This window comes from Babylonia areolata, chromosome 2 (assembly GCF_041734735.1).
Source record: "Babylonia areolata isolate BAREFJ2019XMU chromosome 2, ASM4173473v1, whole genome shotgun sequence".
In the NCBI taxonomy this organism is placed as follows: Eukaryota; Metazoa; Mollusca; class Gastropoda; order Neogastropoda; family Buccinidae; genus Babylonia; species Babylonia areolata.
The window spans coordinates 4,127,037-4,145,841 of record NC_134877.1 but is presented as its reverse complement, the minus strand read 5'-3'; the positions used below and the strand labels follow the sequence as shown (position 1 = coordinate 4,145,841).

Below are 18,805 nucleotides of genomic sequence, written 5' to 3'. Positions count from 1 at the left end.
CACCCTTATCCTACAAGGTGCCGCGCCCAGGATTCAAACAGTCCAATGCTCTCTATTCTCGCCAGTCACACCCGTCCCCTAAACTTGCCTCGCCATGCCTACTCACCTTAGAGTTGCCGTGCTTCCTCACGTCCATCTGTGCGAAAGAGCAGATGTCCCCCACCCCGACCACCTCCACAGTGAACATCCTCAGGAAGTCCACGATGTTGGATGCACGGGGACGCACGTAGAACAGCAGAATGAAGGGCGTGATGATGGGACTCAGCAGTTCCTCCATTATGTATGTCTGGAAAAGTCAGGTACGTCATTACTGCACTGAGATGAAAACTGAGGGATACTGGTGTACATAAAACAGTGGCGCAAGAAAGAACACTCAGCTGTCACATTTGTGAACTCTCTCACTCGCTTACAGTAACATTGCTCAAAATTTTTCATACCTGTATGCGTTGTGCTGAATTAAAAACAAGATCTTTTTGCACAGCTGAATTTGTGTGTGTGTGTGTGTGTGGTAGTGTGTGTGTGTGTGTGTGTGTGTGTGTGTGTGTGTGTGTGTGTGTGTGTGTGTGTGTTTCTTTTAACGTTAGAGTGACACGAGTTGGCTATTCTTTCTTTTGACAGAGGTTGGGGAAAGGAGGAAGAGTCATAACACCACAGCAGATACTCACAAACTTGAACTGGAAGAGGGTGGAGAATGCATCTCTTATCTTGGTGGTGTGAGCGTAGCCTGCCCAGTTCTCCGGCATGTAGTGAATGGCCATCGCAACGTTTCGCAGCAGCATTTCCGGGCTGTGAACTGTGTGCTAGGAGAACAATACAAAGAGAGGATTTTTGAAATGAAGATATTAATTATTGTTATGGGGAAAGAAAATGAAGCATTTTAAAATAACTCATAAATAACGATAATTGTTACTCTCACACAGGACTGATTTATTCTTTGAAACAAATCTTTTTTTTTTTTTAATATGGAGTCAAAAAATGTTATGAGACATTAGACATTTTTATTTCCCTGACTGCATTCAGATTTTTAAACCATTCCAAACACTAACGTCACCATCAGACCTGTGAACCTTTTGATCAAAGTACTCTGCTGAATATTTCAGATTTTTTTTTATCAGCTATCAGTATACACTAAACAAAGTTTTCTGGTTCACCTTACCTCTTGTGGGATAAGATTCTTGGCAGCAGCAGTCACAACACCTGTAATTGACAAACAAAACGTCTCATCAGCCTGAAGTGCTACAAATGTGCAATCACAGATTCTCTCCACTCCCAACTTCTCTCCACTTTTCTGTACCAACCTCATCATCGTCCAATGACAATAAGCATGTTCTTATGGTAAACCTAAAACTGTAATAAACCACCTGCGAACTTGTAATAAATGCTTGGGTGCTTTGTATGTTTGTGACTGTGTACCCTTGTGCTTGGGTGCTAAGTACCCTCATGTTTGGGTGCCATGTACCCTTGTGCTTGGGTGCTATGCACCCTTGTTTTTGTGTGTTGTGTACCCTTGTGCTTGGGTGCTATGCACCCTTGTTTGTGTGTTGTGTACCCTTGTCCTTGTGTGCCATGTATCCATCTGCTTGGGTGCTATGTACCCTTGTGCAAGGTGCCATGTACTCTTATATAAACTCATGTGCCGTGTACCCTTCTGCTTAGATGCCATATGCCCTTGCGCTAGAGTTCCATAGGGTGTCATGTATCCTTGTGCTTGGGTACCATATATCCTTGTGCTGTGTACCCATGTACCCAGGTGTAAAGTACCTTTGTGCTTTGGTGCTACGTACCCTTGTGCCCGAGAGTCATGTGCTCTTATGTCTGGGTGTCACATGCCCTTGTACCAGAGTGTGCATGTTGGGCACCTCTCTCTCAGTGGTCTTACACATCTGAACAACTGACCGCATCAACCCCTCATGCAACGTACCCAACTGGTGCTGACACAGCTGAACCCTTAAGGCCAGACATGGTAGTACAAAAACGAATGAAACAAACTTGAAGTTTATGGCTTTCTGTGACATTGTATGCAAAGATATTGGACTAAACATGTCTAAAAAGGTCATTTTGTGCAATTTGTAGTGACTGTTTCCATGGAAACGAATCCAAAATGGCCGACAAACAAAAAAATTAAAAGCTTAAAACTTCGGTACCTTTATAGATATGTTATTTCTGTTTGTTTCATTTGATTTGTTTGTATTTGTTCTTTATTATAGTGCAGTGGTATTTTGGAATCTGAATAAATACATTTATTATTATTTTTTTGTTGAAATGTGTATAAATTCCTTGACATAATGTTTTTCAAATGAGTGTATATTCATTCTTTTACTAGTATTATACAAACCACTACACTATAATAAAGATGAATACAGAAAGAAAGAAAGTACCAAGTTTGAACATGCTATCTTTTAAAGCTTTTGAGCATTAGCATTTTGAAAAATGGTATTACGAAGACAAAACACAAAACTGAGAAAACAGGGAAAGAAAGAGATGTGCTTGTACTCACAAGAAATCACGCATGTTGATGATGTTTGAAGTTTTATTTAAGTGAATATAGTACCCAGGTAAAACGGACTATAAAGATTAGATGTTGAAGAAGCAAATTATGCGAAAAAACGAAAATCACAAAAAATTATGATTTTGGTCAAAATGTCTGGCCTTAATGCAGGAAGCCCCCTGACCTACCTAGACCAGTGATCAAGGACAGCACGTGATGCACATTCAGGACGTCTTCATCAATCACCGTCAGAATGATCAGGATAGCCACCACAGAGCCAGCCATAAACACCACATGCCTGTGTAACATCCAACAGAGCTTTTACTGTTATCTTTTGTATATTTCAGTACATTTTCATGAAGGATATGTTCTCATACATGGACATCAAAGGAAAAACAACACGCACACTGACAAATGAAGTGGGACACAATAGAAGGGTATATCTGATTAACAAAACAGCAATATTTTACATATAAAGGTTTCAGTGAATGCACATCAGCATGCACATCCACAACATACACACACACACATTCAAAACCAAAAAATAATATAACGATAATGATACATTTTGAAAATCCTAACCTGGTGACTCTAGGCCTTTCACAAACAATGAAGAGTATACAGCATATTTAATTGTACACTGGTACATACAAGAATTATCCAGACATGTCTGCAATGTAAAATAAACCATTCCAGCATTTAATACTGCACATTTTCTTCAAGAAATGTTCTGTATAAAATGACAGCACAGAAGCAAAGTGCTAAAAACATGTCACCCCTTGCCGGAGTCTGCACTAGTTGGGTCACGGTTAAGTACGTGTGATTAAAACATGTTTTCTTCTTCCAGACTCCTTAGTTGTCTGTCACACCTGAAGACAATGTTTTTCTCGCATTTATCTTATTTTTCTCGTAATCTGAATATGACACTAACTGAAACACAAGCATGCTGTACTGATATCAAACCATGACACGTAGTTGCTGATACATGTATACACACAGACACATACACAACCATGATAGTAGACTTACAATCTAGTGATGACTTTCAGTGATTTATGTCATATGTAAATATTTTCAGCAACATTTTTTTTTTTTTTTAATGTTGTCAGTCATACACTCACGCTTCGTGACTTACTCACTGTAAGAATATCTATGAACAGAAAGCAAGAGACACTTACTTAGCAAGTATAATTCCAAGAGTTGAATTAAATATGTTCAAGTAGTCACAAACAGGCTGGTAACCTTTGTTCAACCTGAAAAAAACAACAACAAAAAACAAACAAACAGGTGGTCAAACCATATTTTTACCCTGAGAAGTACAAAACATTTTACTCTACCCTTTCATAGCTTAGCAGAAGACAAAGATGAAAAAAGCCACACTCTATGACCTTGAAAGAGATCACACTCTAGAGAAGCCACTGCTGTTTATGTCAAACCCTGTCAAAACACTGTGTCTTGGATCCAGTTCACTTGGAAAACATAAGGATTATGTTTGGACACTCATGTTTGAATCATTATCTTTCTGCTAGCAGTGAAGCCAGTTATGCAGATTCTGAGGAGCAACAAGCAGAAAAGAAACGTTTTACTTTTTGATCTTGAAGAAGCAGTCAGTAGCAACAAACACAAACACACAATGAAAATCGTTAACTGATTTTAAAGAAGAGGTTTTTACCTGACATTCAATTCATGGTCAAGTTCATTGAAATGCCTCAAGTACAGCCGGCTGTAATTGGACCTGTAAAGAATATAAAAAAATAAAAAAAATAAAAAAGAAAATAAGTTTTCTGAGGTTTATTTGATAAACTAACAAACAAACAGATTTGGTACCAAGTTGTTGCATTTTCTCACTGTTTGTTTCTTGAAGAAAAAAAAAAGCACAATGTGTCCATGAGTGCAGTCAAAATGCAGAGTTAATCAGCTTTTCACCTGCTAAATATACCGGACAATGTGCTGGTCTACATGAAAGCCAAGAGCCTGACCGATTTTCACATATAATTTTAAGTTATGCAAACAAACCAAAATCATGCATGATGTAAAGAAATGCAAACGTACGTACATCACAACATGATTTAAAGAAATACTAAGGAACTTTAATCATATATGATTCAAAGAAATGCAAACAAACATAAACAGTACTAAAAAGCAAGTACAAGGGAAAAGCAAACGTAAGTCCTCCATTCCCTTTATTCACTTCTTCTTCTTCTTCATTCGTGGGCTGCAACTCCCACGTTCACTCGTACGCACATGAGTGGGCTTTTACGTGTATGACCGTTTTTACCCCGCCATGTAGGCAGCCATACTCCGCTTTCGGGGGTTCTTTATTTACAACATACCATCTCCTTGCTCCAAAGACGCCTGGATTGCGCTTCACCAGCTGAAAAGACGAAGAGAACACACTCTCAAAAGATTGCGGGCATGAGCAAGATCAAACAATCAGAATCTGCATAATTTTACATGAGCTTACATAAGCAGCACACACACACACACACACACCTTCTTACACTAATATTCACATGCATTCCCTTTCTTTCATCCACTACTTCTCTTCTTTCCGTCTAACACTTATAGTGAATAGACATTAAACTGAAGATCTAACACACACACACACTCACACACACACACACACACAAAACACATGTGCGCAAGCACACACATACAAACACACACTCCATTTCTCTATCTGAAATAACATGAATTTCATTCCGAGAAGACTTAAGAATCACTGAGCTTTTGCCTTTTCTTCATCAGTGTCACAAAAGCATTCTGAAAGCCTTTTCAGGAGTAACTGAACATCATGGTTATATAAAGTATTGGCTTTTCCTTCTCCTTCAGGTTAACTGTGTACACTAATAAAACAGAAACGTTTGTGAATCTGCTGATGACAGCCACAGGATGCTGATGTGGTGTGCATGCATACAAAACTTCTATCTTGGTGCTCTTTTTTTTTCATGAGCAGTATGGCTCACCTCAGCATATCTGAAAAAGAAGTAGAGACAGTTCCAGATGATTATCAGCGGGGAGAAAATCAGGTTGACCATGCCAAACCAGAAAATCCTGCTTTCAAGCCTGAAAAGAAAAAAAAGAAGTAAAGATAAAAATTTTTTTTTTCATTTGCTTACACTCTCACTCAAAAAAATAAAACAAAAACCATACTATTCCAAACAACTGAAAAACAATATTTTCTGGACTAATATGTAAGAATCACTTCATAACCCTAACACAAAATTCAGTGGTACTGTTCAACAAGTATTCTGTGATTTAACCAAACAAAACAGCACATGATTTACAGCCACATTTTACAAGAACAAATATGTCCATGAAGACAAACATAAATTTCAGAATTTTGAAACTCAGATCTGGTCACTGAAGTTAATACATTCAACAAAAATTAAGGTACATCAACATAGCACTTTCAACCAGCTCCAGACACTTTACAATATGTCAGTGAAACACAAAACACACACACAGTGGAGTGATGGCCTAGAGGTAGCGCGTCCGCCTAGGAAGCGAGAGAATCTGAGCGCGCTGGTTCCAATCACGGCTCAGCCGCCGATATTTTCTCCCCCTCCACTAGACCTTGAGTGGTGGTCTGGACGCTAGTCATTCGGATGAGACGATAAACCGAGGTCCCATGTGCAGCACGCACTTAGCGCACGTAAAAGAACCCATGGCAACAAAAGGGTTGTTCCTGGCAAAATTCTGTAGAAAAACCCACGTCAATAGGAAAAACAAATAAAACTGCACGCAGGAAAAATTTTTTAAAAAATTGGGTGGCGCTGTAGTATAGCGTCGCACTCTCCCTGGGGAGAGCAGCCTGAATTTCACACAGAGAAATCTGTTGTGATAAAAAGAAATACAAAAATACAAAATACATACACACACTCACACACTCATGCAAGGGAGGAGCAGACGGGTATCCACAGAACACAGCCACTGGCCTGGAAGGCCTTTATTTCACAGAGACAACTAAAAAGAAATGCTTTTAGAATGGTTCTGAACGACTGAAAAAGGTGCTGAATTCCACGTTTGTACATCAGAAGAACAAAATGCTCTCCCACCGTGTTAATCTCTGCTGAATTTGGGAAATGTGAAAGATCCTACTTTCAGCACAGCCCCCACATGTTGGAGCTCAACAGTCCACTGCTACTTACTTTTTGGTTGCCTGAGTTTTGTTCCTGGCATTCCGGTACTCGTTTTGCAGATGCCAGTTGTTCTCAAAGGGAGCCCCAATCCCCCAGTGCCCTGGGTCAATCAATCAATAAATCAATCAATATCTCATTTAGTGACACATTCAAAGAATCAAGTGTTCCCACACAGTTATCAGCACTCACTCTCTAACCATCCAGTCAATCAGCAGCCAGCCACTCACTCTAACCTAAAAACCTTTTTTCTTTTCATTTCAAAGATTCATAATTATTATTGCGCATCTTCTTGGGCAGCCCAGTAATGATAAAAGTTAGCAAAAGGATAATTCTAACTCATAAGATTAAAGTGTAAATAAACAACAACAAAAAAAAAGAAGAAAAAAAATGGGTTTAAAATTGTATGGTTTACAACAGTACAATAGCTTATCTAACCTCTTGCCAGTGTGAATAAACAAAAGAAACTTTAAAAAAAACTTTGGTGTTTTTTTTTTAACAAAATGTGGCCAACAAAAGTGGGATACATTCTCAAACTCTCTTGCAAGTCATTACAAAATTAATACTGCCAGTGTGTCAGATTGGCATGTCAGGTACATTCGTATTATCTGTCAAAACCAGGAGCCAAAATTTCATGACCATGGCCAGTATTCTCCAATACTTACAGAACAAGATGAGATCCAAATTGTACTTCAGGGCAAAGCTGAGATAGGCACTGAAACAAAGAGGGTGAAAGAAAAATGAGACAAATCAACAAAAACATTTTATTTGTTTTCAACTTTTCTGTAGCAATTCTATCTAGTGCGTTTATCCTTTTTTTTTTTTTTTTAGTCTGAATTTTAATAGTACTAATGGTGAGTAAAACACAGACTTTTCGCTCAAACTACACAAATTTATGGTTTCGTACAATAAACATATGATCTCATAAGTGACATGAATTCTCACAAGACTGACAGAGAAGAAAAAGAAACAGCAAGCGGAAAAGACAGAAAAGGAAAAGAAAGAACAAAAAAGAGACCGACATGACAGAGACAGGGAAACACAAAAGAAAATTTATGCCTATCTTCGTATGTAAATATTGTCTCATCAAGTTTTAAGTCTACACTCATTTTCTTTCCCAATTAAGCCAGATTATGCTGCATTCCATTGCATTGAACTCTTCCCCAAGAAGCTGGAATTCAGACTACAGTTTCCACATGTTTTGCTTGCACAAAATACATGAAAGTCTGGGTAAAAGAACAGTGATCCTGATGATAAATATCAAGTCAACAAAGCATCACAGTTCTCATGACTGAAAAAAAAAAAGAAAAAAAAAGAAAAAAAGAAATCTGCTTAAAAAACAGATAACAAACAGGAAACAACATCAACAAACACAACAACAAAAATGCTCTTGTTACTTACTATTCTCCAACGAATGGGAGATTATACTTCAGAGGTAGAGTGTTGACGTTCACCATTGCAACCATATAGTTCTTGAATCGCAGAATCCGGTGGTAGATGTCTGCATGAAAATGATCTAGACTTATTACTCTGAAGATTACCTATTCAATGTCATAAAATAAATTCTTCAACCTTCAAACATTATGCAATATTAACCCCCCTCCACCCCCACCCCCACCCCCCCAATTTTTTTTTTTTTTAAAGTATGAAGACAGTGAATGAAGATCAAGATGCAAAAGCTCTCTCTTCCAGATCCTGAATTATGTACCTCTTTATCAAGAAATATACATGGAGACCGTTAAATGAATAACTGGCTCAAAAGGTACCTTTTGTGAATACTAACACTAACAGTGGTGCAGTTTATTTGATGGGAACAACATATTTACAGTGAAAATGAGCCCCTTCAATAAGAGCAAAACGGAGACAGTGGAATGAGTACGTAGCTCTGCTGGTTCTCCTGCAGATACCTGCCCCTTGGGTTCAATTAAGCGATTCTTTGCGTTAGCTGTGCTTGACTATGTGTGTATGCATATGTATGTGTACATAACTACATGCATGTAAATGAATGTGTATTGTGTGTGTGTGTGTTTATGTAAGTTTGTGCCTGCCTATGTGTGCGTATGTGTTAGGGTAGCTGTTAGATACACAGGTATGTTAAAATGTATGTATGCAGTGTGTGTGTGTGTGTGCGTGTGTGTGTGGTCACATTTTGGTGTGTGTATGTAACATAGATATAATGTTTTATATTAACAAAAGCGTTTTTGTAAAGCACCTAGAGCAGATTTCTGGATAGTGTGCTATATAAGTATCCATTATTATTATTATTATTCTGAATTGAACTAAACTTGGAAGCCAATACCTAGTTTTTCAAACTTTCATTTTATTCATCTATCTATTTATCAAGAAATCTTGCTATGGCACATATTCTTGAAGATCTATCCTTTCCAGAAAAGAAAAACAAACAAACAAAATCAACAACAGTACCCAGCTGTGTGAGCTCCCTCTTGTGGACACACATCTGATGCTCCTTCTGCACCTCCAGCAGTCGGGCCTGCACCTCATGCCACGTCATGTTCGGCAGCTGCCCCTGAGCCCAACAGTTTCAGTTTCAGTTTCACACAGAGACCTGACTGCATTCATACATATCCATATCTGCAGGGCGAATGCCTGACCAGCAGCACAACCGGATGTGCTCAGTCAGGTCTTGAATGCATGCATATCAACAGGTTATCGGCCGTAGTTGCTTTCGTTTTCTCCGCACAGGCGGATAGTAGTTTGCACAGGACAGGAATGTCAGACCCCTGCCGGAGTCTGCACTAGTTGGGTCACAGTTAAGTATGTGTAATTAAAAAGGCTTTAAAAGTGTGCAGACTTCTCATCTAACAGCCAACACACATACACCCATATATACATCTCTATATATGTACAAACAGCTACACACATCATTTTCTAGTTTTATCCTAATTCATCAACTGACACATAAAGCAAGAGGTAAGTCTGAATTACAGATTAACAGAAAAAAGAAAAAGGAGGAAAAAAAAGAAAAAAAAAGACTGAAAACAACACTGTCATTAAAGCTTTTGATTCAGACCCAACTCAAAACTATTTATCTTCTCAACTTATTTTTTTTTATTTCTAGGTTCGTGCTCACATTTCCTTTTTTTTTTTTTTTCAATGGAAAAAAAATTGTTTGAACAAGATATGTCACATGTGAAAGGATAAGAACTGACCGAGCTGATCTTCAGGGCATTGATGTAGAAATTTCTGATGTAGGAATACTTGATGATGTTCAGCACAACCCTGGCACAGTAGAACAAACTGAAGCAACAAAAGATGATGGTGAGGCAGACAATGTACCAGGCTGAACCCAATCTGAAACATGAGAATAGAAAAAAAACAAAAAAACAACAACAATAAAAACAACTGGACACCACATGCTACTGCTTCTAATTTCAAATCTAAATGTAGCCCTCATCCCACCCTAAAATCAAGCATTTCAATAACTTCCAGCTGGATTGAACCTTGATGATTATAGCCCCAAATGTGTAATTATCTCAACACATATGACATACAAAAAACACACACAAAAAACAGCTGTACAAAAGCCTTGTTATATGGTAACTTTTTGAGAACTACATTATACAAAAAAAAAAAATCCACTCAACATTTGAAAAGATATACTACAAGTACACCAGATTTATTTGAATTCACGCTCACACACACACACACACACACACTCACACGCACACACGCTCACACACATACTTTGCAAAATAAGGTGGAAATTTTGAAAAATAATTTTAGAATATGAAGTGCTTCTATAAAATCATTACAAATGGTTAAAAAACTGGTCTAGTACAAAAAAAAAGAAAAAAGAAAAAGAAAAAAAAAAAGGAATATGCAGTAAAAGTGTAAAAGTGTTATGTTCTAAAGATTTCTGAATAAGAAACCCTGCCAAAAATACATCATTATAAATCATAAATCTCATATTGCATACATGATAGTGAAATTGTAATATTGAACAAACACATAAAACTAAAACATCAATATTGTAAAACTTGTGACTCACAACTGCCAGTAAAAAACATTTGAAAAGGTATATCATACCTAAGATTTGTATCAACTAAGATACTGTGTCACTGTCAGCCTGCAAAAATTCAGGACACAATACAAAACCTTTCACAAAATATAGAACAATTCAGTGTTTACAACTGCTTTTGAACAGCGACTACCTTTCAAAACCTTTTTCATAAATATTCCTGTACAGAAACCCAACCTTTTGTGCCAGTGCTGACCATTTCATCAGAAGCAAACAATAGAACATCAATAACAAGAAGAAAACACTTAAAAACGGCAACAGACCCAGCAATGCACTGGTCAGCTGGCAGGATGGCGTCACTCAGCTGAATCTTTTGGGATGAGTTCTTGTCTTGGAACAGCACAGGGTAATCCACACAATAGCCCATGAAGTAACCACATGTTGCGATGAAAAAAAACTGGCTGCAAAAGAATTTTCTAAGAATTAAAAACACAGGGAACAGTGCCCGACGATTTCAAACATGAATTAAGGAGAATTCACAAAGTACTAGATTACAACAAACTGTCGAGTGGAAAGAAACCTGTGAGAGAAGGTCTCGGATAGAGATTTGCATGAATTAAGAAAAATATTCTGAGTGGGGAATAAAAATTGCCCGGTGCTGAAACCAAAATGAGCGTAACATGGTCACAAACACTTAACCCTCTTCCATTCACTCTGGCCATAGCTGAACACTGGGAAGAGTTTCTCTGTGAAATATGTGAATGCAAGAAGGTCAAGCAACAGGTGGTCTGGCTAGCCACAGTAACGATCCCTTGATCATAGTATCAAACGAATGCAACTTAGCAGCAAACATATTTTTATTAAAAAAAGTTCAGTTTCCTTGTGATTCATCTGAAAAGTTTGATTCATCCAAAGATATAATGATTCCATTTTCAATGTAGAAGAGAAAAACAACAACAACAACAACAACAAAAACAACACAACCTCCCATCCCAAAAAAGGGATAAAACTTTTTTTTTCATGCTTTCCTTTACCGATGACCAAAACAAAACAAACTTGCGATGGGAAAAAAAGTGTCATCCACTCAGTCATCAGGAGGAAGGTGGCAGAATGGTTAAGACGCTCAGCTGCCAATACAGAGAGTCCGTGAGGGTGTGGGTTCGAATCCCGCTCTCGCCCTTTCTCCTAAGTTTGACTGGAAAATCAAACTGAGCGTCTAGTCTTTCGGATGAGACGATAAACCGAGGTCCCGTGTGCAGCACGCACTTGGCACACTGAAAAAGAACCCATGGCAACGAGAGTGTTGTCCTCTGGCGAAATTATGTAAAATGAAATCCACTTTCATAGGTACACAAATATGTAAGCATGCACTCAAGGCCTGACTAAGCGCGTTGGGTTATGCTGCTGGTCAGGCATCTGCTCAACAGATGTGGTGTAGCGTGTATGGATTTGTCCGAACGCAGTGACGCCTCCTTGAGAAAGTGAAACTGAAACTGAAACAGTCATCTTCTGAAACATTTGAAGACAATTTCAATATAAGGCTGACAGGAACTGAGGAAATATACAGATCTGTTTTTTAACAACTCACAACAACTGAAGGATGTCTTCCAAGATCATGCAGATGAAACCACCCCTCTGGTGATAACTATATACTCGTGTGAAGAAGTCATCCAGATCTTCAATGTGGTTCCAGTTGCCTGCAAGATATTTTTGTTTGACATAAAATGATAAATCAAAACACAACAGCACCTTGCTTTGTCCAGCTTTTTATTTTTCATTTTTAACTATAACATAAACCATCATACTGATGGGCTTGACAAATCAAGACATTCAACTGACCTGACAAGAAATTATTAGCACTCTGAGATTAAGTGTTCATCTTTTTAAAATGCCAGATTATCAAAACCAATGGACAATCACTGTTTTTCTTTCTTTTATATGGAATCAAAGAAAGTCAACTCAACTGCTTGTATTGTTTCCCAGAGACTTCAATCATCCAAGTGCACATGAACTTAATTCTGTTCTTAATTTCCAGTTCAACAAAATGAATTGATTATAATCAATTACAATTACAAAATATCTGCACACACACACACACAAAGAATTTAGCTGTGGCCAAAGTACACAGCAAAGTGCACCTTATCATCCATTACCAAATTTTTAAAAAATGTTCAAAAAATCATCATCAACCTCTTTTCATCCTCTCACATGCTCTATTCTCTCTGCCCTCAATTCCTTTCCTAGCTTCCATCTAGATTCCTTTCTATTCTAGCTTCCATCTAGATTCCTTTCCTAGCTTCCATCTCTCCCTGCACTCTCCCCATCTTTTAAATCTCCCTCCCTTAGGTCTTCCTGAGCAGTTTCTGCAACTTCTCTCAATCTTACAGTCTTAGTAGTTAGTAATTTATATTAAAAAAAAAAAAAAGACAAGAGAAAACAAGACAAGGCAAGACAAATGCTTTATAATCAAGGGTAACAGATAACATAAGCAAATAACATGCTTTTTCACAACCAACATTCACCCCAAAGAGGGACTAAAGCTAATGAAGTAAAACATGAGCAAAAGGAAAGAAATCAAAACACAATGAAAATACATACATCCTTATTTGATGATTACCCCTCCCCTTCACCGCCATTCAATCTCTACCCCCCCCAAAGAAAAGAACAAACAAAAGCACCAGCCGTTCTTTTTGTTGATACCTTTGTTGCTTTCAGGACAGACGTGAACGAGGACATCCTGCTCAGTCACAGGCAGTTCATTTTCATCAGTCTCATCTTCCTCCTCCTCTTCATAGGGTCCCAGGGCCTGATACTCCGACTCGTACCTGGCCATATCCCACGGATCAATGAAGCTGCAATGTAACAACAGACCTATTCACAAATCAAGAAAACAAAATTTGTGGAATACTTGTATCCATTCTCTTTAACCTCCTCACCAGATAAGTCTCTTAGAAAGAAACTGCAATTCATTTTCTCCTTTTTCTGGAGGGTTCTTTGAAAGGAAACTACTTTCACTTTCTTTACTTTGTATTTGCAGTTTAGTATAGAGTGTCTTGTTTGTGCAGTCTTGTTTTCCTTTTATTGCTATACATCCAACAAATAGGTAGAAGAAAATAACAGTTTTTGGTAGTTTTGGGTGAAGACTGATTTTCGGACCTCCATATCAAGGAAGAAAACTGAAGGATACTCAGACACTGAAACAGCATCAATGTACCGTAAAGTTCGGTCTATAAACCACGACTTTTTCTCCCAGCTTCAACCTCTGCGGCTTATACAATGATGCGGCTTATTTGCGGATTTTCCCAATCCCGGGAGTGTCACGTTCTCGTCTATTCTTAGCTGCCCTTCAACTCACCAAAATCATGATCTCTGTTCATTAATTTTTGGATGAGCTTCAGATTTGTGTACTAACTGTTCACGTTTTACAAATCAGATCCACACACATTAAAGCCTTCAGTTGAGCATTCAGTTCTACTCTGCTCAATGTGCGTGTGTGCGTGCGTGTGTGTTCTTGTTGCTGTTGCTGTTGATTGCTGATAAGGAAACATTTCCTGTTCAAGCATACATTCATTATTCTCGACCAGGGAAAATTACCCTGAAACAGTAAACAATTTCATTTTCAATCCCCCCCCCACACACACACACAGAGTCTACACTCACACACATAGTCTATCACGTGCACAGATTCCTATAATCCCATCTTCTCACCTGCACCCACAAATAAAAGTAGTGACCATGTAGAAGCACGTCTGTCTTGGAAACGAGATAATCTGAGCCCAATGGGTAAAATCATCAGCATTTTCACTCCCTCCACTAGACCTGACTGACTCCCTGACTTGACATGATGGTCTGGATGCTAGTCATTTGGAAGAGGTGATAAACTGAGGTCTAACCACTAAAAGAGGATGTAAAAGAACCCACGGCAACAAAACAGTTGTCTGAAGCTAAATTCTGCAGAAAAATTCACTTTGGTAAGTAGAAATACATCAGCAGACAGGAAAAAGAAAACATATGGGTGGCACTACACTAGTACACACAGCAATGTGCTCTCCCAGAGGATAGCAGCCTAAATTTCATACAGACAAATCTGTTGTGACAAAAGCATAAATAAGCTTTAGTATGCATATCTATCACACTACATTATCTAATGCAAAGCCATAATCCAAACTGCAAATAGTGTTCATACAGGAAGCATAAAACAAACTGTGACTAGTGTGATAAAAGTGGAGTGGGCAGTAAGTGATCTGGTGAAATTCATCTTCATGGTTGACCATTTAATAAATCTACGTTTCCTGTGATATGGAAGTCAGGGAAGGATGGTTTTCAAGGTAGATTTGGGTTTACTGAGAGTTGATACTTCTTGGTTCAGCGTTTGTGTGCGTCAAGGTGACAGTGTGTGTGTGTGTGTGTGTGTGTGTGTGTGTGTGTGTGTGTGTGTGTGTGTGCGTGTGTGCATTATAAGGTTGTGCATGTGTTTGACACAGAGAGATACAATATGCTGCTAAGCATGTACACACACACACACACGCACACACACACACGCACACTGTGGTTCGTCTGTCAGGATCGACAAGGACCATCTAGTCATCCTGGGGGTGGGTGGGTTGGGCTCTGTGGGTGCGCAAGATGACTGGTCAGGCCAATCCGCGCCCGGAAGGTTCTGACGCAGTGTGGACAGGGGATGGTGGCGGCTGTCGGAGACTTGCTGGCACTGCATTTCCTGGCCTGTCTGCGTTGCTCTGCTGCAGCGATTCTGTTGGCCTCACAGGATTTGGCGCCTTTGTGGACAGCTGAACGCCACTTTGGTGCCTCCATTGCATTCAGCTCCCATGTGTCGTGGCTGATTCTGAAGGCCTTCAGAGAAGCTTTCAGAGTATCTTTGAAGCGCTTATTTGGCCTCCATGGGAGCGTTTGCCATGCTGGAGTTCTCTGTACAGCAGTTTCTTGGGGAGCTGGTGGTCTGGAATGCAAACTACATGGCCTGCCCAGCGCTGCTGGGCCTGCATCAAGATGGTGTAGATGCTGGGTAAGTTTGCACGAGTGAGCACCTCTGTGTCAGGGATCTTCTCTTGCCACTTTATGCCTAGAAGTTTTCTGAGGCTGGTGGTGTGGAAGTGGTTCAGCTTTTTGGCGTGGCGTTTGTAGACCATCCATGATTCACATCCATTGAGCAGTGTGGTAACAACTATGGCCTTGTATACTTTGAGCTTCATCTCCAGGGTGATGCCTCTCTTGTTCCAAATGTTCTTATGGAGTCTGCCGAAGGCAGCGCTGGCTTTGGCAAGTCTGGCATTCACCTCGTCATCAATGACAACTGTGCAAGAGAGTGTACTGCCCAGGTATGTGAACTTGTCCACCGCATTCAGTCGTTGCCCGTTGATGAAGATGTTTGGTTCAACGTAAGGCTTTCCTGGAGCTGGCTGGTGCATCACCTCAGTCTTCTTTGTGCTGATTGTGAGGCCAAATTTGTCACAGGCACCAGAGAACTTGTCAACGCTGTGTTGCATGTCAGCTTCGGAGGCAGCGTTGAGAGTGCAATCATCAGCAAACAGGAAGTCGTTGACGGTGTCTGTCCTCACCTTGGTTTTTGCTTGAAGCCTCCTGAGGTTGAAGAGTGAGCCATCTGTGCGGTACCCGATGCAAATGCCTACGTCAGCATCTCTGAAGGCATCTGTCAGCATGGCTGAAAACATGAGATTGAACAGGGTGGGGGCAAGAACACACCCTTGCTTGACTCCGTTGGAGACAGGGAATGGTTCTGAAGTCTCACCGTTGTCTTGGACTCGGGCCAGCATCCCATTGTGTAGTTGCCGTATGATGGTGATGAACTTTCTGGGACATCCGTACTTCGCCATGATTCTCCAAAGGCCATCTCTGCTAACAGTATCGAAGGCCTTGGTCAGATCGACATAGGTGGAGTAAAGGTCGGCGTTCTGTTCCTGACACTTCTCCTGGAGCTGCCTGGCAGCAAACACCATGTCGATAGTCCCGCATTCTTTCCGGAAGCCAGACTGGCTCTCTGGTAGGAGACCTTGCTCAAGGTGCGCTATGAGACGGTTGAGTAGCACTATGGCCAGAGTCTTGCCTGCGACGGACAGCAGGGATATTCCACGATGGTTGTCACAGGCCTGACCATTTCCTTTGCGCTTGTACAGGTGTATGATGGAAGCGTCTTTGAAGTCCTGTGGAACTGCCTCATGCTGCCAGATGAGCTGGAATAGCTGATGAAGTTTCTCAGTCAGCGCCATACCACCTTCTTTGTAGACCTCACACACACACACACACACACACACACAGAGAGAGAGAGAGAGAAACACTGTGTTCCACTGCAGTTAACACACAAGCAATGGGACAGATCACTTTTCATATGCACTATAACTCATTTACTGGTTTTCTGTGCAAGTATTTAGGTAGTTAGTTTGTTGTTTGTTTCCTTGGCATCAAACTACAGAGGAGACCAGTAATACTTGCCCAAAATGTCATCACATCAGACTTGCATAAAAATGCAAAGATGAAATGACTGCAATGATTCAGCACAATGCATGGATTATCCCATACATTATTGTGGTGCAGGCATGGGATGCAATGCAGACAAAGAAAAAGGGTATGAAAGAGATGCATGCATGAAAAGGGTAGTTTTGAAATTTCATAAGCCATTTATTATGTCTTCCATTCACAAACTGTTGAGTAACACATGTAGGTATTTGTATTAAAAGAACACACATATAATCATCGTATCACACCAAGGTATTTGTATGAGTATACTTGTTCAACCGCTTCATTTCTATTTAATTTTAATGATGATTTCACTTAAGCATGGTTTCTTTTTCCTGAAATCAATTACAAGTTCTTTAGTTTTGCCAACATTCAGTGCAAGGTAATATTCATCAAAACAGTTCACAAATTTTTCAAATTCTCTTCAGTAGTCATAGTAATTGTCATCAGTAATCAGTCACATCAGTCCGGAGTCATCTGCAAACTTGACCTATGAGCACATGTTTGACAAAACCTGCACTCAGCCTTATACACTATACAGTTTGTCTCTCCAACTCCAGCACTGAATGAAAACTTTCTTCAGAAACATCCTCTCTCAACACAGTGAATGAGTTTCATAAGCAGAAATGCCACTCTTGTGAAATGGCGGGTGAACTGCTTGGATTTCCACAATTCATGCTAGATATTAAAGTATACTTATGGACACAATCACCATAATGCATGCATCTGAATTTGACAAAGTGGACAAGAACAGTAAAAATATGTATTCTTTACAGTACCTGCTGATATAATCATCCATTCTTATACACGAATCCGTCGGTTGCACTGGTAAACACGTGGTAGGACTGCTCCGAAAAAGCCACAGATTTTACTCTTTCTTCAGACTCCAAACACTATTGACCTATTTCCTGAGAACGCGTACTGGGGTGACATAATCAACTCAAAAAGTAAAAACTTACACTTTACAAACTTATATGCTTTTTAAAACTATAATTCAAGAAGAATTTAAGTAGCAAAATAATTAAAAACCAATATCACTTTATTTCACGAATTAATGTGCTTGTGCAGTCTTGACGACGCAGTATTATATTCAATCGGTCCATTCATGCAACAAGCAGTGTCGAAAACGAAAGGATGGATCTGCATGTCATTCAGCAACAACACATCAAGAACTGACTTACCTGGGTCGGAAAAATGACACTGAACAATCAAGTCATTTCGAACTCCTGAAGTTTGGTCAGAAAAACTTAACACAACGCAGAACGCTCGGGTGGAATATTAGACAAAGGTCTCTGGATGGAAATCAAAACAAATGGCCAGGGTCGGAAGTTTAGGGGAGCTGGTGGACTGGACCGCAGTAAATGAATATAAATGACAACCGACTCACAAAAACAGAATGACGAACCGATTGTCGATGAATCTTATTCTTTCCAATTATTTTACAAAAAGACCATTCCAAAAACATTCCAAAAAAGCGTTAGAGTCAATTTTAAAACAAATAATAATTTCTGATACAGCTGTTGTGGTTGAGGGGTGGTGTGTGTCTGACCAATATTTTTTTCGGGCAGGCAAGGATGGAAACAAAGAACACAAGCCGAACTCGCTGTTTTCACAGACAAAAACAAAAGTATGAACGAACAGTAAAATGCGTACAGGGCACGGGTTATTATTAAGCGACGAACACCAGGCTCAACAAAGAAAATA

At 39.5% G+C, this 18,805-nt stretch overlaps 1 protein-coding gene across 2 annotated transcripts in view; it reads right to left on the bottom strand.

Annotated features, from left to right (window-relative positions):
* Window positions 1-18,805, bottom strand: part of LOC143296558 (autophagy-related protein 9A-like) — a 47,227-nt gene that overhangs the window by 16,398 nt on the left and 12,024 nt on the right. Inside the window, exons 1-17 of one of the 2 annotated variants that reach the window (XM_076608584.1) lie at window positions 18,283-18,434; window positions 13,307-13,458; window positions 12,195-12,303; window positions 10,930-11,067; window positions 9,798-9,939; window positions 9,052-9,154; window positions 8,029-8,128; window positions 7,293-7,342; window positions 6,640-6,730; window positions 5,455-5,554; window positions 4,822-4,862; window positions 4,161-4,223; window positions 3,667-3,741; window positions 2,677-2,786; window positions 1,157-1,197; window positions 666-800; window positions 107-286 (exon numbers count right to left, since the gene is read on the bottom strand). In XM_076608584.1, the coding sequence (XP_076464699.1) occupies window positions 107-286; window positions 666-800; window positions 1,157-1,197; window positions 2,677-2,786; window positions 3,667-3,741; window positions 4,161-4,223; window positions 4,822-4,862; window positions 5,455-5,554; window positions 6,640-6,730; window positions 7,293-7,342; window positions 8,029-8,128; window positions 9,052-9,154; window positions 9,798-9,939; window positions 10,930-11,067; window positions 12,195-12,303; window positions 13,307-13,439 (1,611 nt within the window). In that variant the 5' untranslated portion in view covers window positions 13,440-13,458; window positions 18,283-18,434. Of the gene's footprint in view, window positions 1-106; window positions 287-665; window positions 801-1,156; window positions 1,198-2,676; window positions 2,787-3,666; window positions 3,742-4,160; window positions 4,224-4,821; window positions 4,863-5,454; window positions 5,555-6,639; window positions 6,731-7,292; window positions 7,343-8,028; window positions 8,129-9,051; window positions 9,155-9,797; window positions 9,940-10,929; window positions 11,068-12,194; window positions 12,304-13,306; window positions 13,459-18,282; window positions 18,435-18,805 lie in introns of those variants that run through there. The other variant, XM_076608592.1, reaches the window with a different exon arrangement.